Source organism: Leptonotus elevatus, chromosome 13 (genome assembly GCF_054856555.1).
Source record: "Leptonotus elevatus isolate MCC_2025b chromosome 13, RoL_Lele_1.0, whole genome shotgun sequence".
NCBI classification, from domain to species: domain Eukaryota; kingdom Metazoa; phylum Chordata; class Actinopteri; order Syngnathiformes; family Syngnathidae; genus Leptonotus; species Leptonotus elevatus.
In genome coordinates, this window is record NC_141251.1 from 17120193 (window position 1) to 17144092 (window position 23900).

The following is a 23900-nucleotide window of genomic DNA, read 5'->3' on the forward strand; positions in this document are numbered from 1 at the left end:
TCCTCGGTCACAGGAAGTCACGCTAACTTAATTTATTATTTTAAAAGGCAAGAAATTCGATTCCGTCGTAAACAGAGGAGGACCCTCAGATATTACATGTTTTTGTGATCTACAAATCTAAATGTGGTCTAGATTAAAAATCATGTTGCGATAAATATATATATATATTTTTAAATGAAATCCATTGTATTGTAAGAGAGTCGTTGTATATATTCTACTACGGACCACTACATAAGGCTTGTTTACATTAGACGAAAATACTGTACAAAGTACAAACTACAAAGTGTGCATATTTAGACGGAAAGCAGAAGCAAATGATTGGCCAGCAGGTGGTAGTATAGTTATAGGTCCGACCTATCCTGCAAAGTTTAAATGTGACAGAAACTAGTTTGGTTGTGTGTGTTGCTAAAACTTTGGTATTAGTATTTTTAAAATATCTTCTTTTTTTTTGGAAGATTATTTTTAGAAAGTGTATGAAGTAGGCCTTCTTTGTATTGTTTTACTCCTGGAGTGTGTGAGAGAGATGTATCATGTAAATATGTTAAAGGGAGTATAGCAGGAGCTAATGGGTAAATAACTTTATTTTTTTAAGTGGGGTAACCCATTTAGAATATTCACCCAATAGGCTACTCTACTGAAATTAGTACTGATATTAATGGTGGCTTAACATACCCCCCCCCCCCCCCCCTTCCCCCAATAAAAGAGTTCCCATATGTTTTTCATCAAAATGCCCCCAAGATGCATACTTACCCGATTTCTTGTCTTACTAATTTCAGTCTGTTTTAAGGGACGGATCTATCAATTGCAAACAAGCCAGCTTTGTCTCATCACATCTTAGAATTTTGATTAATCATGATTAATCGCTTAATAAAAAAAGGCTTTTTATCAACATTTTTTTCCCGCCAAATTTGAAGAGCACTGGTTACGTGTTCATTCTTTTGACATTTAATGTTATGAGGACGTCTTCATTATTTTTTTTTATCCACTGCACACGCTCATCCTCCTCTTTTTCTAATTAGTTAATTACTTGCATAATTTAAAATGGAAAAAAATGACCTCAATATTTTGACATGAACAAATATTCAGAATGTGATATGCAAACATTTAATAAATGCTTTACTTTAATGCATGTAATTATGTTTATTGTTAAAACACAACCTGTGCTACCTTAAACGTAGCCATCCTCTGTCACGTTAAAGGATCATCTATGGTCAAAATTAATATTAATTTATGATTAATGCGATAATTTATAATCATTTAACGCTTTAACTTTGACAGCACTAAAAAAACACACATCCACATTGGATGTGGCACATGGTCTAAGGGCATCACTAGAAAGTGGCTCTGGATCTTCCCCCAGCCTTGTGGAGCTACTCGGTCATTTTGTAAATCAACACTCTGGTTGGGTTTAATTTCGCAGTAGATAGGTGGGCAGGCACTCCAATGACCCAGCTGTTTTTATACAAAGAGTTTAAAAGTTCATTGTAAACCATATGACCCATTTAAGGTCAGAAATAATGAGATTTGATTAACTCTTTATTTTTGGTTTGTAGGATTGCATTCAGCAACATGTATATATATTCCTACTGGAGTTACAACCGAATGGAAGGGGATGTGGTTAAAGATATGGTGCTTTAGTATTAGTGCATTAATCAATTAATTATACTAGCGGACTGAATGAAGGTCAAGGCTGGCCCTGCAAAATGACAACAGTCAACACTTCTTTCTGTTAGCCAGAGTGTGGGAAACAAGGAACGGCCCTTCTCTCTCAGGATACTCCATTGTAACCCCCCCCCCCCCCCACACACACACACACAAACAGCGCATGGGAACTAGTTGGCAGAAAGGGTCACTGAGAAGAACAATGCTAACACACTCATCAGTTACTGTGGCAGAACAGGAAATGATAAGTCGCCTTTTTCAATGACACGTTTGTTTTGAAGAGAAATGCAACAACTCTCAGTTGATTTATTACATTACATAAGTCATAGAAAACATCACAGTCAGATTACAAAAATGCATGTACAAATCGAAAGCAGTAAAAATGTGTCATACAAATTATGAATATATAATTAGCGTTATGGACACGCTCACATGTGCCCTCACAAACTACTTACTAAAATACTTATACTGCATCACATGTGTGAGTTTTGCCCTCCAGCTGATGGGCAATCATTGACTTCAATGCGATGTACCTGCATAGGGGCAAGAAAACACATATATTTAAAAATAATAATAACAAAAGAGGTGAATGATACAACTACTGCTTACTAATAAATAGGATTTAATTGGCGCCTTTCAGGACATAAAAGGACGCTATATAGATTCTGCACTTGCAGATAGATATTAGACATAGTTGATTGTCTTCTGATGCAGGAATGTCACTCATATGATGCAGCAGTTAAACTAGCACAACCTCCATTGACAGGCACGTTTGTTTTGCTTTCATAATGTGCAGGAGATATGGACATTAGCTTCACATAACGAGATTGGATATGTTCAATGTGGAGAGGCTTTGTATTGCGTACATTCAAGACTCTTCACATACTTTTTTGTCAGTTTGTTTATCTCCCGCTCCTCTTCCTCTTTTAGCTTCTCCACAAAACTGTCCAAAACTGGAATCTCAAACTTGATGTACTGGGCAACCTGGCAAGGGGGAAACACGGCAAAAAAACACAAACAAAAACAAAGCAGATGTGACTGAAGTGTAGACTTTCAGCTTTGGAAGTTTAGCACTGCAATATGAGATTTAGCATTTAGCAATTGTAGTATATGTCAATATTCAGGTGCTCAAAAGTATTTGTCCAAGTGACACAATTGTAAATAAAAACATTCATCCATTTTATATAGTGTTTATCTTCACTAGGTTGCGGATGAGTTGGAGCCAATCCCAAATTATTTATTTGTCAGATTAGTGTTTGGGCATAACCTGGACTTGTCCTCAGGTCAGCCAATCACAGGGCAATTATTTTTCGGAATAATTTTTCCCTGTGTTTTGAATATATACTATAAATGTAAAAAACAAAAAAAAAGTCACAAAACTGAAAAAATCAGAAGAACTGATTTTTTTCTGTATTTTTTTTCTAGTTGTAGTTTCGTATAGTTTTTCTGTATATTTTTTTCCTTCTGTTTTTCTGAATATGCACATTCTGAATAAACAAACCATTCACTCACATTCACACCTATGGACAATTTAGAGTCAGCAAAATAAATTCCAATACTATCTTGTATTATTAAAAGAAAAGTGCATAACTATATTTAAATGCCTAAAAAATATACTAAACTATTTACTCTTCCTTACCTTAGCTAAGTTTAAAAGTTACTATATGATTGTAACATATCACATGTACCAACACCTCATCATGCGAAATTAATTTCTAGCTCTCTCATCATGAGGAAGAAAACCATGGAAACATATTTGCGGCTTGGACGTACCTCGGGTCAAAAGTTTCTAATGGGGATCAAGCACTGCTTTTGCATCATACACAAAGTCTACACACCCCTGTTCAAATGCCAGCTTTTGTCACATAATTAATTTCATGCAATTTTAAAGAAAATGCTAGAGGATATATATATATATTCCCATGGCATTTTGGGGGTACACTACACATGTTAAAATAAATTTGGGGTTATGAGGGGGTCCTTGAAAAAAATGTATCCCCAGTAAGGGGGATATGACCTAAAAAAAAGAAGCATGGCTCCAGAGCACATGGACATCACCAAATTTGGAGTTTCCTCCCTGGATGTGCTTTGCTGAGCCTTCACTTCCTGCTTGATCATTTGTGGGTCTTGCTGTCTTCACTTACTGCCTTCAGTGGGTGAAAAGCAAGAACTGTGCTGAATGTACACAGGATGTGACTTGGGACTTGGAGTGCTGCCGATGGGGAAACAAAGTGGATTTCTGCTGCACACAGCTGAAAGCTATTTTACTGTTGAATAGTTGAACTGTGCTCGCACATTGAACGCGAGGCAAGCGACACACATCTCGCTTGAACTAATAGCAGCCCGTTTTATGTATTGCATAACTTGACTGATTTGTTTGTTTTCACCCGACATCAACTTGAGCATTCCTCCAGCGAAGACCTGGTTTCCCCTCAGTGCAGTCACAACATGGCCGCCTATTGTCAGACGAGTCCCAAAGCCCTTCCTCAGCGTGCTAAATTTAACCTAACATAATTAGTCCATTGTGTGTCTAATGTCTATGCTCATTTTATAGAGGTCACCCGTGAACAACGAGATAAAAATGAGACTTACATCGTAGGTGACTTCCTCTCCCAGGTCGGCCTCCATGATGAAGATTTTGGAGATCATCTCACAAGGTCCGTGAAGCACACGTGTCACCAGCGGGTATTCGCTATCCCTTAATTGGGTCCGCTCTAAATCAAACAACAATAATAATTGTAATCATCAAAACATTTATGAATATATGACTCAGTTTTCATGGAATAATTATTTATGAAAATGATAACCTACCACCAGACTCGTGGATCATATAAAGAACAAATTCCTCTGATTTATTTTCCACCTTGAAAGACACAAACATTCAAAAAAGAATTATCAATGCATAATAATAATAGTAATAATATATTGCTGCATATTCATTTTCAATACTACTACTACTACTACTACTACTACTACTACTACTACTACTACTACTACTAATAATAATAATAATAAATAGTACTTTTCAGGATACATAAAGGCATATAAAGGTTATGTTTGGAGTCACTAAGATGTGAGTGAACATTCGCATGATTGCTAACAAGCTTTTCAATGAATCACAGTTGTCTACTTCAACAAGTTTGTGATATTATATAATGTTATATCGTCACACTCTTAAAATAATTGCCGAAGTCATTTTTTTGGCAAAAATTATTATTATTTGCCTAAATCATCTCCTCATGATGCATTTTTTGTGTTTCCTGAAAAATCTGAAAAAATGACTTATTTGGCGATTATTTTAAGAAGGCGTCGATATCAGGAAGTGTAGAAAGTTGTGGTTCCATTTGGGAAGTTTCTGTAATAAAAGTTCATTTTAATCCAGGGAATCTTCAAAATCAAAACTTTTGGACAGTTATAGAATTGTAGCTACAAGATTTTGACATTACCACGTAAAGTAACATGTGGGGTGTCGGGGGGTTTAAAAAAAAAATACTTTGCATGTTTCTCATTACAAGAAATGTTCTTGTCCTAATGAGAAACTTTTCTCATTAGATAAGAAGTTTTGTCATTTCCTGAAATTTTCTCAAATTTTCTCGTCCTAAGGAGAAACATTTTAATAAAAAATTCCCCATGTCACTTTAGGGGCTCCGTACATTAGTGAGTTTTGAAGTGTAAATATAGTTTTAGAATATAACAGTTATGTATATACTGAGCTAAAGTTGAGACCTCAATTCAAAATATTTTTAAAGTAAATATGAAAATGTCCATAATATTTTGACATATATTTTTGTCTTTACTGTATGTTAAAACATTAGCCTTTTATTGATTGGTCGTATATTGAAGAAAAAAGTCGATGGCTGCCTTCCTGTATATGGTGTGCTTTACAGTTTATGGAAGTAATATCAAGTAGTAGAATCAACACTAGAATATTAACTTAGTAAAGATTTACATTGTGGTTGCCAGGCTGAAGCGAAAGCCCTTTATTATTAGTAATGAATATTATTAAAATGCACATTTGCCTTACCCGAAACTTTTGTAGCAGCATGTTAAGAACCTGTACTGTCGTCATGGCACTGTTTACCCGCACGTTCGTGACTGAACCAAAGGCCGGCGTGAACACAGATGTCTGTGAGGAGAAAGACACAAATGCAAATCCATTACAGAACATGTGGAAAATCTATGATAGTTTGGGTCTTTTCATGTTCAGTTCTTGTCATTTTCCAACGTAGGGGCTTTGAACATTTTGTACAGGAAGTTCAAACAGGCAGTGGTTGAGCAGCTGCACAATGTTGGACGACAAACACACACGACGGTCAAAGAGGAACTGATAATGTGCTCCTAATAGGGCTCATTAGTGAAATCCGCACATGGCCAATCTATTGTGAAATATGAACAGCGCAAGGACATGAACATCCTTCCAGGAAAGACCTTCCCCACTGCATCTGCACCTGCGTTTGTGGACATGTTACCGTACGTGTGTGTTTGTACCTTGTGGTTGTAGAAATGTCCGTTGATTGAGAACCTGTGTGTGCGTAAACGCTGCAGGTCTCTGGCGGTGTTTGTCCTTGACCTCCTCTGGACGTGCATGAAGGAAGCGTCACTTCTGGTTCTCAGCAGCTGTGGAGACTCCTCGTCCTCCTGCACGCCCTCCACGCCCACCCCTAAATACGCAAAATAAATTACTTGTACTTTTTTGAATCGCCAGACAAGCCCTCCATCCTTCCGTGGATGTTCTCCAGGTACTCAGGCTTCCTCTCACATTCCCAAACACATTCACAATGCCTTGAATGTTCAAAATTTGGAGGCATCATTTTAGGTTCCATTTTAATTACTCACATTTGTACACTGCAAAAACTGAAATCTTAAGTAAGATATATTTTCTGAAATTGTACTTAAATTTGTCTATTTTGCTTTGACAAGTTATTTTTTACTTAAAATTAAATTGTCAGACAATATCATTGTGCTTATTTTAAGATACTTATTACTTAATTATCTTATTTGATCAAGCAGTCTTGGTATTGAGTGTTAACAGCCAGTTTTAAGTACTGTGAGGCTTAAAACAAGCATTTTCCACATTTTAAGATGATAACTAACCATCAAAGGCCCTGAAATTATATTTACTAAGATCATTTTTCCTAGTTTCATTGCAAGCTCAGTGGCGTAGTGATAGAGTGCCTACTCTCGGACTTGGAGGTTGTGGGTTCAATCCCTGGCTGGGTCATACCAAAGACAATGAAAGAAGGACCAATTACCTCCCTGCTTGACACTCGGGCAAAGTTATTCAAGTGTAAAATAAAAATACATGTTTATGAAAATAGTTATATTTATTACAGCTTGAAAAAAGTCAATATTATTTGTTTTTAGTCTAAAAATACTATTTTCAAGACCGCTGTGGTTAATATGGGCATAGTATTATTTTCTTATTTTCCTACAGGTCAATTTAAGTAAAAGTGTTCTGTAGGCAGATAATTTTGCTTATTTGAAGTAATAATTTTCTTTTCTTTTTTTTATATATATATTTTTTCTTAAATTTTCTACTGTCCTTTTTGCAGTGAACACTTTTCTCTATGTTTTTTTTTTTTTTTTGTTTAAAGATTCTATATATAATACCACACAGCTAAATTTGTAGCCATTCAATCCAGTAATCTGGATTGCAGTGTTCCAGAAGTCTGGAGGGGATCAAATAACAAGTAAATGTTTTCATGAAATAAATCACGTGCAATGAGAGGTGAAAATTGCACATATTGAAGCAGGACCACATCAAAGCTGTTAATTCGTTTTCATCTATTTACACGTGATCTGAACTGATTGGCTTCTCATGATCAGATTACTTCGACACGTGAGTTGTGGAATTATGCTGAGTGAAGGGGGGCTAGAATCTTTTCCTCAACGTGTACTCTGTAATCATGCGTGTGTGTGCAGGATTAAGGGGCACGTGCGTTACTCACCTGCTGGTCCATTTCCCCTGCTCAGTGAATTATTGTTCAACTCTGTTGATCGTGGCTTTGTAATTATAGACATGTTGTTCCTGTAGAAGCAAACGTAAAACTGGCATTATTTTCATTAATACAATACAAATACAAATTGATGTGCAAGTAGATTAAACAGTTTAGGGAAATTATTTCCATGTGTTAGATACATGTGTTGAAACTTTGTTTAGCTTGATGTCAGATGATAATAATCATATTTTTTTTCCTTTATATATTTTTTCTCATTGAAAGAATTCTGAAAAACAAAAAAATCATAAAAGAATGTTGATAATTACTGAAAAATAATAGACAGATATAAATAATTGTTTTTCTGTTTTATTGAATAATTTCGTGTTTTTTAATATATATATTTGAAATATAAAAAAAAACCTATTCAGAAAAACAGAAAAACATGTATTCAATAAAACCGAGAATTTTTTTTTATAATAAAAAAAATGCCCAATAAACAAAGCACCAAAACATAAAAGAAATCAGGAAAAAAAAATAGATTTTTTTTCCAAGTGAATACAACTTCCGTATAATGAATGACACCTGAAATTATCCCGGTTGTACTATTTGTCTTTATTATTGAAATACCTTATAATCTTTCCTTTTTTTCCCAAGTTTATGTCCATCAGTTTAAATTTTTTTTTAGAACCCTCGATTACTAGCACCTAAATTGTATTCTTAATTGTGCAAAATAATATTGCAGATATGTAGTGGATATTTTTAAACAATTAGTATTTACACGAATTACAATCCAAAACTGAAATAAATTATTTTTGCTGTGATGTACAACTGTACTTCAACACACTTACAAGCTAAATGTATAAATGTAAGACTTTTCTAAATACAACAATTCCATAATAATAGGTACAAATCTATGCTTTGTAATGGTCTGGTAACCAGTCCAGGGTGCACCCCATTCTGACCTCAGAACATAAGGGACAAATATAGTCACCACATTTTGTAGATGAGTTGATCACAAAAGTAGGCCATGAACTAGTAAGTGTTTGCCGGGTGACACAATGCCGGGCGGGAATGCTTGAGCACATAGAGGTGAAGTGTAGTTGGACTGAAGTGCAGATGAATGCGCAAGTGTCGTTTGTATGTTCAGCGAGCAGGGCGAACGAGTCCGTGAACTCGCCAGTCGTACCGGTTGAGACGCAGTCTTTCGTTGTCGTCGTACATTTGAAGTCTGATTGGTCGATGCAGACCCCAGTGGATGTTCAGCAAACCCTCCAGGATGAGCCCCCGCGCCTCCTCCTATACAAACACACACACATTGCTCAGAGAGGAAATCCTGCCACAAAGGCTGAATATCAGGTGTGCGTGCAAGAACAGGCACTCCAAGGTGAAGCTTCTCATTTAGGAGAAATGGCATCAGGAGCGCCCCGCCCTTTTAGTACGGTTGAAGTCATGTCTGTGAAGCACAGAGGACCACAGAGTCGGGACTGCTTTGGGTCACGTACTGTAGCATTTTAGTTGACCAATTTGAACTCAATCTTTGCATTTTACTCCAAAAGAAAGACTTTGTTGCTTGTTGCTAGGCGTTACAGTTTCATCATGACAGTTTTATAATGGTAGCATAAAAACTGGCAAATGGCTTTAATGGAGGAGGCTGGACATGTTTTCCTATAAGTAACTACTTTGTGACCCAAAACTAAACATTTGAAATTGTTGAAAGTTTAAAAAAATCTATTGTGTGGGGTGGGGGAAGGAGTTGAGTGAACACTTATAAGTCAAATTGCAAATGGAGAGAAAACCATCAGGTGTCATATTGGCCATTTTCGTTAGTTAGCAAACTACTTTGTGGTTCATGGACAATGACGCAAGACGTTGGGAATTACAGTAGTACGGTGTCCCAGAAGCATCAATAAAATGTCACAAACTGAAAACAACTCATTTTTGGCACAAGGACTCTCACTTCCTGAACTTCACATTTCCATTAGAGTCACCATTCTTAAAGAGTCAACACCAATATTTTTTTTACAATATGTTATATATGCCTCCACTAGGCTAAGCACAGCATTCTGATTAATATTACATTTGTGCAATATGTGTTAAGCAGCAAAATCCACACATTTTTGTCCATCTCATTGGGTGGCCATTTTGCCACTTGCTGTTGACTGAAAATGACATCGCAGTTGTGCAGGGCTCAGGTCACAGCCAATCATTTCCGCTTTAGAAAAAAAGGTGAGCTGTGATGTCCTATGTGTCCTTAGCAACTGTGATGTCATTTTCAGTTGGCAGCAAGTGGCAAAATGGCCGCCCCGTGAGATGGACAAAACCAAGTGGATTTTGCTGCTTAACTCATATTCCACAAACACAATATTAATCAGAATGCCCTGTTTGGACGAGTGAGGTCACATATAACATACTATTGTGAAAAATAAATAATAAATAAATAAATCTTGAGTTTACTGTCTACCCCTTTAAAATTGTTTGTGGTTGGTAAAAATGTTTCACATTTGTTTCCATGTTTGTAAAATTGTATTTGTATTTTACAATGTCATTTTGTTTTGTAAATATTGTTTTACCAACCAAATGTAGATATGTTTCAGAGTAAGTAAAAAGTAAAAATGTTTCACAACAACACCAGTTTTGCAATTTGCTTCATTATTGTGTACCGCTATTGACTACTTCAACAATCTTATGAAATCTTATCAGTCAATAAGGATACAATCACTGGAGAAAAAAATAATTTTGTTTATTAGTAGTACAATTGTTTAAATGTTTGTATTTATAAAGATCGTTTTACATATCTGCAGTTATGCAACTCCATTTTTGGTGTTTACAAGCTGTGCCTGACTAATCAGGAGCGTGTGTGTAATTTTAATGAGTGAGTTGGTCCACAGACTCAATGTGCAGAGAGCTGTTTTTAAATTTCAAGAGAAGCAGCTGAGTATGTTTTATTTTATTTTATCAGTTTGTCATGGCCAGCGGGAAGGCCAAATTGCTCCCATGGCTTCACTCTTTCTGCAATATAAACACTGGGACGAGGCCAAGCCTGCGAACACACTGTTCCAAGGCTTCCGCAACAGGCATGAACACGCCCTCTACTCACTCTCTCTCGCACATGCGTTAAGATCAGCAGAGTTATATTTAGCAGTCACGCCTAATCACCGTGGTGCAGCCTGCCTCTATAAAGCTGAGATCCAAACTCCACCAGTCAGACATTTGGCGACCTCACTTCATCACAACTACAAGGGCATCAACAAAGGTGAGCAAGCTTCTTCTTCTTGCTTCATACAAGAATAGTAATGCAGGAATGTAATAACATATTTTGGAATTAGTAATCAAAAGATATCATGCCAAATTTGGAATTTACTCACAAATGTACTTAGTGTGTGCTTGCCATGATATCTTCTGCTGTATGAATAGCAACAGGTGGATGGAACAAGCATCTGTTCTGATGGTCACTATACGTTGCTGGTATAGATAGATGAATGAGGCATTGTCATGAATAGATAATTTTCTGACAAATGAGGTGGAATTGGATATTTAATGGTCTTTCACAGCCCTGGTGGGAAAGCACTGGTTTAGTCTATCTATATGTTGATAATGATTTAATATTTAGGGATTTTTTAATTAGCAAACTAATAATAATGGTGTTTTTTTTATAATTATATACCAAATGAAAAAAAAATACAGCTAATAACATATTTAATAAATAATTTTCCATTTTACCCTGTTTTCTACTTTTAACAGCAACTCAACAGCGAGACAAATATACAGTATTCTGATTTTATTTTTGCTGTTTCAGTCATGAAACACAGACGCTTGCTGCAGTCCCTGCCTCTCTTGCCCACCATCATGGAGATGCTGGAGGACTCGCCTCTGCATCCCGCCGCCTGCCAATCCACCCAAACCTCACAGTCTCTGGACGACTACATGAGCAGCATCCAGGCCCTCGCTCGTCCCGAGGGGGCCACGGGCTCGGGCCCCTTCAGGCTCCAGAGACCCCCCAGGCTGAGGCAGTTGTCCAAGGCTCAGATGAAACACTCTGTATCGGCATCGCTTCCACGCGGCTCGCCGCACGCCCACAGGACTTGTCGACCTTCTTGCGTGGGCGCGAGCGGCACAGAGGATTGTTTTCTCAGGAGACAACAAGACAGTCGGGGTAAAGACCCCGTGGACTGGCTGTTTGCTCAGATGAGGACTTGAGGGAGCTTTTAGGGGTCAATTTTGTATAAGTGAATTCATAAATATTGTGATATTTGGGAATGATGCGCAAGGAGTGAATGGCTATTTATTTGCGTGCAATGTGACGGCACTTTCTCATGTTTACACTTTTCACGTTTCTATTAAAATGTTGAAATCACATTTTGTATGAAAATGTTTTACCTTGACAAACCATTCACACTCACAAATCGCACTATAGGCAATTTAGAGTCTTCAGTGAACGTTTCATACACATTCTTGGAAAATTAAAAAATCCAGAAAAAGTGCTGTCTTGTCTGGCAATTGTATGCAAGAAATATAGGCCTAATGATAATATTAACTGTTTTTTTTTAAGGGCACATTCATTGTGTTAAATCCTCTTTCCCTGTCCAGTGACCTCTTCACCGTGGTACAGAGACTGAACAGGCATGTTCTCTTTTCGTTGCTTTCGCACAAACTTTATTTCAGCTTTTCCACCAATTTACAGTGCGCTGAGAGCAAGCTCCACAGTTCCCATTCACTCCCTGGACCAACACCGCCCCCCTGTGCCAAAATGCGGCACTGCAACACTATCCCCCACAATACTACTCTTTAAAGGGAAACTCAAGAAGAAACTCAATAATTTGTATCTTCTCAATACAATATCTTCTATGGTTGGCACAGTGTACTAGTAGTTCGCAAGTTTGCCTCACAATTTAGAAGACCAATTAGTCAGAACCTCTTCTCTTTTTTTTTCATTTCGAGGGTGTATTTCGCCTCTCTCCCAAAATCTGCTGGGATAGTTAACTTCCAGGTGACACTACTGACTTCAAGTGTATTTCTATGTACAGTATTCACCTTTGAACGTGGTGACAAGAAAACAATTAAATAAATAAAAAAGTGCAGTGCAACACTACCATCTATTGGTAAAAGGTGGTGCAACAACTATGGCGTAATAAAAGCTATTCTTACACATTTTTTTTTCATTTATTTGAGTAACATCAGGTTAAAAAGAAACAAAACTATTACAACAAAAATTATACAATAGGAGCAGAGAACTTATAGTAATCCTACCTGTTATTTTCCACTATTTTTTATTTCTGTTTGAACCTCAAACTGAGGACAAAAGCAACTTATTTACAAGGACCACAAAAAAAAAAAACAGGCATCAAATATACAATATAGGAATACAAAAAAGGAAAACAATTGGCACAAACAGAATACTCGTTTATGGTCATATAGTTTGAAGATAACTCAGACAAATTGTGTAAATAGTATACACGTTTGTAATCGAACAATATTGGAAAAACTGAAGACAATTGAGAAGAAGAAAATAGTCTTAATAGACTTATTTATGAATATGAATGAGTATTTAAAAAATAATAAAAAATAAACACCTCTTACTCATTAGCTATTTAATTCCTCTGCATATTTCCGCATAATGTAATTTGTATAAACATTTTTGACTTTAATATCAGATTCGAGGTCATTCCATAGATCCACTCCAGTTACAATATGCACTTCATTCTGTACTTTACTTCATTCCAACCTTACCTAGACATTTTATTCAGAAGTAAAACAGGAAATGTATGCCTAAATACAGTATAGTGCCCTCTACTGTTTTATTTGCTAATTTCATTACGAACACAATGCAATTTCAATACCTACAAATATAAACCTTATTGACAGATTTTTTTCCCTTTGATAATTAATGCCATCACTGGGGGTTGATCATCCGTTCACGTAATTACCAGTCCCCGGTTGGCATTTTTTTTTTTCCAAATTACACTGGACATTTGGCTGCAACTTTATGGCTTGTGTGCTGTATAAGTAATTATTTTCGTTATGGCTTCAGCGCACCCACAATCCTATTGTGGAAAAGTGATATAGAATATGAATGTTTACATTAAATAATGAGATTGTTATTTTATATGAAGATTTATGTTATTATGTACATTGGTTGCACAAACATTTACATATTCTATTTTTTAGGAGAAGGGGGAAATTACATCAGTTTACAAAATTTTAATCATGTGCAACATTCACTTATTTTTTTCAGTGAAGAAGAGAATTGTTTTTTTTCCAGTAATACAAATTATTACTAAAACATACAATCAATAAATTAAAAAAACAGTAAATTGATCTCCAGCAAGGTTCATCTTCTGTCATTAGAACCTCCTTTTCCTCCCCCTTCTCCTCCTAATCATCCCCATTCAGGATACAGTTCCACACTTAGACTGTAAACATGTCAGGGCATATTCTCAACGTTGAGGGAAGAAAACCCCATCAGTGTTCATTTTCTTAAACTTACAAGGCACCGCACCTGACTCGTTCTCCCACAACCTGACTCACACATCACCTGACTACACACACCCAGTCAGCGTGATCGTGATGTAATTGCAACAACAACATGAATGGATTGTTATTCACGAAATTGACCTATTTTTGCAAAAGAGGCCTGTTTGCCTTTATGTGCTTCTGTTGTACGAAACGTTTGCTCACAGTATGGCTTTGACTCTCTATTGAAAGAAACGACGACTACACTTTTCTGATGTTCATATGATTAGATAAAACTCCAAACAAACTGTGGCTTTCATGATATCCAGGTAGTTTTGTTTCACGTTGTCTTGTTTTCCACATTCAGACTCGTTAGGTTTTCATTTGCACCTGTTCTCGTCGACCCAGTCACTTATGTCTACCAATCAGCTCCCTCAGCCATTTGTGTGTTGTCAGTTTGCTTGTATTTGGTTATTCCACATGTAAAGATTGCCTATTTTGAAAATAAAATCTAATCTTTGCCTCAGAACCACTTGGCACTTTATGTGTGTATGAGGAAGCCACTGCAGTACTTTATTGGTCTTTGCCTCCATTCTTCACTACGCTTGCTTCCATCTTTTGCCATCATCGTCAAAACCACCTAACACTTTATCTGTATGAGGAAGTCACTGCAGTACTTTATTGGTCAAAGTACCTTATTTGGTACTCAATGTGGAGCCAGCACATCATACTATTGAATAGAAGGCCAAGATTTCTCTCAGCCAATCAGCAAAGAATACACACTGGTAAATAATTTCTATGAATCCAATTTGGTCACTGACTGTGCCTGACTTCCGCACAGTGTGAATTCAGTTCCCTTTCAGTGATGGTGTTTGTTTTCTCAATAAAGTAGTTCCTCGTTTATAGCAGGGCTTACGTACCAGGAGACCTCCACGATCCACAAAATGGCAACCACATTTAAAGCTTCATAAATGTAATATCAAAATATATGCAGGTTACGATCCTCGTGGATTATAGTACTGTAGTATCCGTGCCTGTCAGTGGCTAAATGCGTGTGACATTTCTCTGCAGTAACATTGATTTAAATAAATAAATAAATAAATAAATAAAAATCCTGCATTAGTATAGCAAATAATCCGCTATATAATTGACTTATGGAGGTCTATTTTTACAGATCATTATAGTTGAACTCCAAATTGTACAACTTCTAAGGGCAACAAACTTGCAGAAGATACTAGTTTCAACTGTAGCACCACTAAACTATACACACTACATGTACAGCATAGAGTCTATGTAATTTAACTTATGGAGAACATGTGTAGGTCGCCTTTAGTTGGAATGTGAGGGACTTTCCCAGAAGTCCTGAGTCTGACTGGTGGGGGACAAATATGAGGGACACATCATGGCCATGGTTGGCTGCCCACACACACATGCAGTTGACCACTCAGCAACCTGCTGGTGCACACAGGGAAACTCCTGGCCATAAATGCCACAGAACAATTATCAAACAAATAACCGCACTCCTGCAAACTTTTTTTTTATTTTATTTTTTACACACATAACAGCAAAAGGTTAAGTTGGCGAGTGGTTTGTTTGTGTGTATGACTGCATATCTGAGAGGCCCACTTTCTTATTCCATATTAAATGGTCGGAAATGGGGATTTTTGGTGCTTTGCAAACAGGGGCCCATACTGGATACTTGGCAACCTGTTTTAACCCTATTTGTTTGCCAGCAAACACCGGTTGAGCTGGTTTCATTTTTGCTATGAGTTTATGGACCGTTGCTTTTTCCCATGCAGCCAAGAATAAACAAACAAACTGTATTGCCATTTTTTTCTTCTTGCTTACTGTAATAGGTGATTCTTACCTCACGCGCCCTCAGCTGGAAGTTCTTGCCTTCGTGGTAGCAGTTGTAGGTGCGGAGCAGCAACATGATGTCAGACCTAACAACAGAACAAGAGTTTGCATTTACGCTATTCAATGTGATTACAATTGTGCGGGTAAAAGGCACTCACTTGGGTATTAGTTTGTCTAAACTGAGCTTCACGTAAGTTTGATGCTCTCCCATTCTGACGGGAGCCCAGCTGTGGCCAAAAAAGAATACATTAGCATTAGCATTAGCATCACTTCTGTATTTTTTCATTCTTGTTGGTCACTATGCAAAAGAACGGCGTTCCAGATAACATTATAATGATTTATCTACTTGTAAAACACAGTGGTCACACACTGACTGACACTGACACGAAAATCTGTACATTTCATTTAACATAGGCTTTAAAACAATGTTTTATTGCAGAAGATAAATAACACAACAAAATAGAAATCAAATAAAACATTAAATACCATAATAATTGAACAATACTATGTAAAATCTGCATTATTATTTGCTGTAGCTACATGAGGCTGAAATATTAATACAATCCATGGCATTCTACCACTAAAATAATAAACAAACTGCACTAGAAATGCATACCGACATTTTATTCTTTCAGAAATTTCAATATCATTGCCATCTATTAATTAGATTTTTTTTCTGCTTGGAAAAAAATGTTTTGCCATTATAAAATACTTTGAAAGAAGGATACTTTTCTTTGTACAGTAACTATATACCAGTACATGAAAGACAAATCAGCATCAGTGTAAAGAGTTCATAATTATAAAACGATGTATTAGTAACTCTGTAACTGAGCATTTTATTGCGTTGTATGACGGCACATTCTTAAACACTGCACAAACTCTTTGCCATTAGCAACACTGAAATATTGCTCGGCGATATCGAGGACCCCTGTAGTTTGCTCTCCATCAGCCTTTGCCAAACATTTGAAGCTGCACACCTCTAACATCCCATTAGTTGGCACAACCCCTCTCACATATAGGCACCCTATAAAACGCTATATAGAATTGCTCATATTCAACCTTTTTATTTTCCCTTAGGCCAACTACCTGAAAATCTGGACGCTTTCCCACCTTTTGGGAATCAATGGCTCTATCTCTCTATCTATCTTAGATAGATAGATAGATAGATAGATAGATAGATAGATAGATAGATAGATAGATAGATAGATAGATAGACACTGTATGTAAAGTGGTGCTCCTAGCTGTGACTAGAGTGAAAACAGGAGAGAGGCACTTAGGATAAATCACATGGTGTTGTTGACACAGAGCCAGCAAACTGACTGTGAGGCAACAGACTGTAACCAACACTGGCAAAGCCTCAAACTTGACCTGTGTCATAACCAGATGATGCCTGAACAGCCTTCTATATACTTTCTCTTGGTGGAGGTGGATTATTTTTGGTTGGGGGGGGGGGGGTTGTATATCCACAGTTACTGGAAATCGAAAGTGAACATACAAATTATTAACCCGTATGAATCAATTGTAGAGTTTCACAATAGGCTCTAAATGTGCCATAGATGTGAGGCAGCTTGTCCTCAGCTCTCTTCAGATCTCAATTGAGTTTAGGTCTGGGTTCGAGATAGGCCATTAAAAAACAACAACTATTCTATATTTGATTTTGTTTCATTCTTAACATTGTCATGCTAAACGGTGGAATTCCTCTTGAGCGTCATCTTTCTGTCGGAATATGTGGAAAACCAAAAAGTGGCACCACTTCCAGCTGGAGAAAAACAACCACAAAACATGACTCTTCACCGCCAGTATTGTGTTCTTCTGGTGATGCACAGTGTGGTTTTTGCATTGAAGCATGCTTTTGGAAGACTTGTTTTTTTTAACATCTTTAATTGTACAGGCTACTATAGAACTGTTAACATGTCACATTATAGAGAGTGTTGTATCATATGGGGGGGGGGGGGGGGGTAAGTTGGACTATCTCTATCCTGTGTTAGAGTGGGAAAACTGTGCTTGAGGGTGTCAGGGCTAGCAGAGTAATGGTGTCCAGGTTTTCAGCAGCATCTATAGAAGGAAAGTGCTGTCGGGAATTTCCGGGTGTGGAAAGCCCAGCTCTTGTGTGTGCGGGGGAGGGGCCAAAGGTATAAAAGAGACGGCGTGTGTTTCAGAAGATCAGTGTCGAGGCTCAGTCATCGTCAAACATGAGGCTCAACCCTCAGTCAGTGTGCAAGCTCATCTTGCTGGCTGCTTGCTGTGTGCTGAATACAGGTGAGAACATCCCCTGCTCGTGTTTGTTTACTGTCTCCACTCTTGCAGATTTGTTTGTCACGAGACCAAGTGACCCCACCGCTTAATCCCGTTACTTGCGTTTGTTCAGACAGTACGTTTGTTCCGGGAAGATGTTTGTGTCCCGAGACACAAGCCGGCGTGCGAGGCAAACTGCAGGAGCTCACCGTTTACCCAAAGAACCCCAACTGTGACAAAGTCACTGTTATGTGAGTTGCTCATGCTGCATACACACAGGCACGCGCATATTCAATTGACCTAACATTGCACGTGTGTGTTTTACAGAGTGACGCTGAAGAGCAACAATGAGCCTGTGTGTCTGAGTCCAGATGCTCCAATGGGGAAACAGCTGATTCGATGCTGGAACAGGTAAAATTGAGTTTTTGTTTTGATATAAAGTTGTTGAGTTGCTGGAAATTACATTAGAAAGGTGTCAAAAGATTGAAAATTTTTCCCAGTTAATTTTTTATTTTTTCAAATGTAATTTTATTGGACAAAAAGTTATATTTTATTAATGTTATTATTATTAATGTTTACTTGGTCAGAGCTCTAGATTTGTGTTTGTATCTGTGGATAATTCAAGTGGCATGTGAAGAACTTTTGTTTTTTTATTATTATTATTTTTTAGATATTTGGAGATAGGTGGGCTGCATTCTCTTTTTATTGATTAAGATGATTTGGAGCGATGTAAATTTGCAGTTACACAAAATAATTTAATAAGATCAAAAATATAAAACATCTCTAAAAAAAAATAATAATAATCTAAAACCACTTTTATTTTTTTTATATATTTTTATTTTAACACATTTTATTTATTTATTTTACACTTGTATAATTTCCGGCTGAAACCAGGGATTTACAAACTGAGGGAGTATGCAATATGGAAGTGTAACTCAGCTAAAAGTCATTCAACAAAACATTTTTTTTTATTTCACTTCAAATTTGTGTATACAAATAATACTGAACTTTCTACACACATTACGCACAATTAGTTAATGTCGCAGAAAACAGCCTTTGTCATGCTTTTGTACACTTATGCTCACCCAGCCCCCATGTAATCCTTCAATTTAGGTTAAAAATGGACGTTGACCTCTATACATAATAGCAATATGCATTACTCTTATTGCATGAGGTCATAGGTCACAGACGGTGAATGCTATTTTGTTTACATTTGTCCAAGTTGCCAAACCTGCCAATGCAACAGAAATACAGTACATGCCTACTTTGATTGACAACTTTTAAGACCCGCCTCTGCACCTTACATAAACACAAAACTACATATACAAATGTTGGTTTGTTTTCTAGAGCAAAGTCTCTGGGTCGCAACGTGAAGTTGTGTCTGAGGAGGAGGAGGAGGAGAGGTCAGCGCCGTTCTCGACAACGCGGGAGGGCCTCAAATAAACGCCAGTAGTGGAAACAGCATAAAGCTAGCTACTGTACAAGAGAGGACTGTGTGGATTATACATTGCAATACAAACTGATATCAGGGCCCTTCAAAAACAGCAGCACACTGTGTTATTTTACATCAAGTGTCAGAACAGCTCAGATTCTGTTGTCTGCTTGAAATTAGATGATCTTTTCTACGTTAGCAGTACGAGACTTTATTTATCTGCGCAGATATCATGTTCACTAAAAAGCCCTGGAGGCTAAATGTTAATTAACGTCTACAGCTTTAACCAGTCAATATTGTTTCATGTGTGTGTTATTTATTTTTGATATCAACATTTGATGTTGTTTTGCAAATAAACAACTTAAACAGTGTCCAGCGTGTCATTTATGATCAGAGAGGAAGACATTGGAGCATTTCTTCCACAGCAGGATGTGAGATGTCACATGACCTTGGCTTTAGTTAGTTTTTCTCCATAGGCTTGGCACATTTCTTGAAACTGAGATGACATTTTCAAAATACCATGGACAAATCCCGTAACTACCTTACTATTGGTCTCAACTGAATGGCATTTCTCATTGCTTCCATCAAATTGCCAATGTCTTCGTACATGTTTCAATTGCCTTAGTGGATGTGTGCAAATGGTTGTGTACAGTTAGCACAATGTACCCACATTTAGCACTTTTTCCAAATGAATGGATCTCGCTGATCGAACTGGATTAGTTGTCTTTCAGTCATGTTAATGGCTGTCCTCTCCAAAACATGTCAGCAGGATTTCAGTGTGTAGATCATAATATGCAAAATCATCTGTTTAATTGTCAAAATTTGTCAAGCATATCACAGGGGAGCAGTGTAGAGAGGATGGTTGAGACATTCACACCGTTTTTTTCCTCGCTGCATTGCAAGGGAAAATATCGGCTGCGATGTAGATGAAAACCTGCGGCCAAACTGAGAGCAGCGTATGGATGGCCAAGAGAATGAGGATGATGGCCAAGAGAATGAGGATGATGGCCAAGAGGGGGAAGGCTAGTTAAAGTGTTACAGTAGTTAGTTCTTCATTTACGCTGTGTGCAAGATATGATTTTAGTTATTAGTTTTTAGTTTTTCATAAATATACACAATTTGGCTTACATTTTCTTATGTTGCACTCTAATGTGTAAGTAACTTTGTGTGAATAAAAACTGTTGCAATTTCCTTGACTGTGAGTATGTCAAATCGCATACTTTGAATACTGCTCTTGTAACCCCCCCCCCCCCCCCCCAGTTTTATATATAATTGTATTTTGTTAGCTGTTGTGAGAAAACATCTGATGATTTTGACTTGCTCACAGAATGCCAAACGGACGATGCATTTTGGGGGCACTGACTACTTGTATGACATAGAAATTTGATTTTGACACATAGGTGAGCTGTTTTGGGAGAGATATGAGCTTTTGCAGATAAACCAAAGAGTTGTGCAAAATCATCCAAGTTCTTTTTGGTAAAAGCACTAAGTGAATGCAGATGAGTCAAAGCAATTGAGAAGGATCTTTGCAGTTGTGACTGTACCAACTCTTTGTTTGGAAAAGGAACTTGGAGTGAATGAAGCATGTGTGACCAGTTTTGGGATAGATATGTGCTTTTGCTAATGAACGGATAGGTTGTGCACAAATGTAAGTCTGTTTGGCCAAATTATCTTGCAGTTTTGAAAATGTCATCTCAGTTTCAAGAAATGTGCCAAACCTCTGGAGAAAAACTGTAATAAACCACAGGATGTGAGTCAGTCAGGGAAACACATCTCAGCCCAAACATCAAAGAGTGGCATAGATTTCATTGACAGAAAGCTTTCTGTGACATGACATGTTATTATATCGCATTACATTATGCCCCCCCCCCCACCTTCACTTTTATACCTTGCAAGCAACACATTCATGTGACAAGATAAGGAACAATATAAGTGAGTTTTTTATGGTGTCTATTAAACCACCCACACACATTTTTCTATTGGCACACAGTTAATTACTTTGCACTGACATTTGAATCGATGCTCGTGTCATAACCTGCCTGGTTTTCCATCACACTGGTCTCCGCGATATGCCGATTGTTGCGAAATGACTGCAGACAGAGCTTAGTGAGAAATGGAAAGCAAAAGTGGGCTGCGTTTGTCATTACCAGGTCAGTATTTTAGGGGACTTTTAATATTTGAATAATGACACTAGTCACTTTTTTTTTTATACAATGGAAACTCAAAAAGCAAAAAACACAATTACAAAAAAAATAAAAACATAAATAAATAAATACATAAATTGTGTGGCATTTTGAGGGAGGAAAAATCCTGAAATAATTATCAAAAATTGAGAGTTAAGTGTATATTTGGCCAAATGGTGGCAACGGTAATTTTGGGATTAGCAGTCTTCCCTTGGGAGGGAAAAGTCACTTTGCCTGCAAAACAATTCATGAATATTTGCAGTTTTAATTTTTTTAAATTAATAATAATAATTATTATTATTTAACTTATTCTTCGTTGTTTGCTGAACGTCTCGGCTATTCACCGCTTTAGTGCTGCAGGAATTTTGGTGGTTTTGTTAGGTTTAAATTAATTGATTGTTAATGGATTGTTTCTTCTCATTTTGTTGACAGTTCTTTTTTGTTTGTGCTTCCCTCCTGATGCTTGTATGTGAGTTTAATGATGAAATACTGTTTGTGTAAAATATTATTGTTGCACTAGTAAGCTAGCTAATACTATTGATGGTCCTCGTGTGAATGTGACTTGTTTGTGCTGAATTAAAAAAAAAACTGAATACATTTTCCTTTACCTAACAAGGGTTCATACTGTGTACATGAGGCATGGCGCTGATACTCTACGACCCTCTCCGTACTTTTACGTGCTCTGTCGCCCACTTGTGGCATCTACATGCAATTACAAAGCCCTTATGTTGGGGTGATTATTCTCTGATTTTCGGTATCTGAGCTCCTATCCACCACATATAAGGGAAGTTCACTGTTCTGTATGAAACACAAAAGGTCTCAAGATAGTGTTGCCCTTGTGGAGCAACTCCTCCACCTGATGGAGGCATTAAGGAGACAATCAATTATCGAAATCCCCACCAAAGTAAATTATATCTGTCATATTTACCAACTCGGGGTCATTCAAAAAGTTCTTAGCGGTTGATGGTATAATGCTGCTACCCAGTGTATTGACTGGAGTATGAAAAGTGCCTCAAGTTGTGCTTCATTTCCACATCAAATGGATCACGTGGATCATCATTTCACTTGTAATGTCACTTGTGACACCAGAAAAGTGGGTCAATGTTTTATGCTTCATTACTGCCGCCTAATAGAGCTTTTGAAATTGAATTTAGTCCACCCAGAATATTAAATTCCTTTAAAAATAATCGTAATCAGTTTTACATGTGAATTTTATGCATCCTAAATGCATAGTTTGTTTAATGTGTTTTATCAATTGACACAAACTACCGTCAACAAAATACTTGTGTGTTTTTGACATAGTTGGCCAATATGACTACAAATGCATCTGAATAAATGCCATTGCCTTTAAACAAAACCGACAAAAATGATTGGCTATACAATACATGGCTATTATGCAGTGAGCATACTATACATTAGCTTGTAAGCGGCTAAAATCAGTCAATAAAAAAAAAAGTCAATACAACACTAGGTTTTTGGTGCAAATTTAGTCAAACAAAGAATGAAGAAATCTTCTAATTGTGGTCCAAAACCTCCCAAAATACAAATTTTGCGTAATCTGATTACTTTATAGAAACTGTGGAAATAAGGTTAATAACATTGCTTCCAAATCTGTCCATAAATTGGGGGGGGGGGGGGGTCAGTCTGTCCCTCATGCATATTTACACATTTAAATGCATTCCCAGTCTGTCACTATTATTATGAATACTTCAGGTAAGTTCACAATAGCGGAGAAAGGTTGGAATTGAGAAAAGGTGCATGGATTGTCTTATCTCGCCTTTTTTTCTGCTCCATAGGTGGACAAAGAAGCATCGCGAGAGGTGCATCCAATTATCATACCTACACCGGCAACAGAGCCCAAACATCATCACATCCATCCATCATCCATCTATATGCGTAGAAATACACACAAAAAAATAAAATGTTGACGTACTCACAACTATTTAAGTAAGAATTGTGAGAAGAAAATCAACCACATACTGTCACCAACAAGACCAGCTCTTAAAATTAAATACTGGCATTCACAGTTGAATTTAGGATTATAGGCTACAGGTTAATTTGTTATAAACTCTAAAAGCTTCTTACCATAGCAGTTGAGGTCTCCGTGTCCCTCCGTGTTGCTGCTGCTTATCTTTGAGCAGC

At 37.2% G+C, this 23900-nt stretch overlaps 3 protein-coding genes across 3 annotated transcripts; 2 read left to right on the forward strand and 1 right to left on the reverse strand.

The window, feature by feature from the left end:
* Window positions 1-1833: 1833 nt before the first annotated feature.
* Window positions 1834-23900, reverse strand: rassf4a (Ras association domain family member 4a). The gene is made up of 11 exons (XM_086093204.1): window positions 23844-23900; window positions 16067-16135; window positions 15919-15994; window positions 8788-8897; window positions 7611-7690; window positions 6151-6323; window positions 5687-5788; window positions 4474-4525; window positions 4255-4376; window positions 2549-2646; window positions 1834-2195 (listed from the first exon to the last, which is right to left on the reverse strand). The coding sequence occupies exons 2-11, from the start codon at window positions 16117-16119 to the stop codon at window positions 2126-2128; spliced, it is 936 nt and encodes a 311-aa protein (XP_085949330.1). The 5' UTR covers window positions 16120-16135; window positions 23844-23900; the 3' UTR covers window positions 1834-2125.
* LOC147164047 (uncharacterized) lies at window positions 10596-11955 on the forward strand. Its single transcript, XM_086093481.1, has 2 exons — window positions 10596-10854; window positions 11398-11955. The coding sequence occupies exons 1-2, from the start codon at window positions 10596-10598 to the stop codon at window positions 11796-11798; spliced, it is 660 nt and encodes a 219-aa protein (XP_085949607.1). The 3' UTR covers window positions 11799-11955.
* On the forward strand, window positions 18083-19946 carry LOC147164048 (C-X-C motif chemokine 11-like). Its single transcript, XM_086093256.1, has 4 exons — window positions 18083-18167; window positions 18277-18394; window positions 18471-18554; window positions 19491-19946. Exons 1-4 carry the CDS (start codon window positions 18101-18103, stop codon window positions 19594-19596), a joined length of 375 nt encoding a protein of 124 aa, XP_085949382.1. The 5' UTR covers window positions 18083-18100; the 3' UTR covers window positions 19597-19946.

What these genes read in the sequence shown, in the direction of transcription:
- LOC147164047 (XM_086093481.1), top strand. Translation starts at nt 10,596, where the DNA reads ATGGCTTCACTCTTTCTGCAATATAAACACTGGGACGAGGCCAAGCCT. An exon ending in CTACAAGGGCATCAACAAAG is followed by an intron (nt 10,855 to 11,397) that starts GTGAGCAAGCTT and finishes TTGCTGTTTCAG; the next exon opens with TCATGAAACACAGACGCTTG.
- LOC147164048 (XM_086093256.1), top strand. Translation starts at nt 18,101, where the DNA reads ATGAGGCTCAACCCTCAGTCAGTGTGCAAGCTCATCTTGCTGGCTGCT. An exon ending in TGTGACAAAGTCACTGTTAT is followed by an intron (nt 18,395 to 18,470) that starts GTGAGTTGCTCA and finishes TGTGTTTTACAG; the next exon opens with AGTGACGCTGAAGAGCAACA. An exon ending in CTGATTCGATGCTGGAACAG is followed by an intron (nt 18,555 to 19,490) that starts GTAAAATTGAGT and finishes TTTGTTTTCTAG; the next exon opens with AGCAAAGTCTCTGGGTCGCA.
- rassf4a (XM_086093204.1), bottom strand. Translation starts at nt 16,119, where the DNA reads ATGGGAGAGCATCAAACTTACGTGAAGCTCAGTTTAGACAAACTAATA. An exon ending in GACATTTCTACAACCACAAG is followed by an intron (nt 5,789 to 6,150) that starts GTACAAACACAC and finishes TTCTCCTCACAG; the next exon opens with ACATCTGTGTTCACGCCGGC. An exon ending in TATGATCCACGAGTCTGGTG is followed by an intron (nt 4,377 to 4,473) that starts GTAGGTTATCAT and finishes TGTTTGATTTAG; the next exon opens with AGCGGACCCAATTAAGGGAT.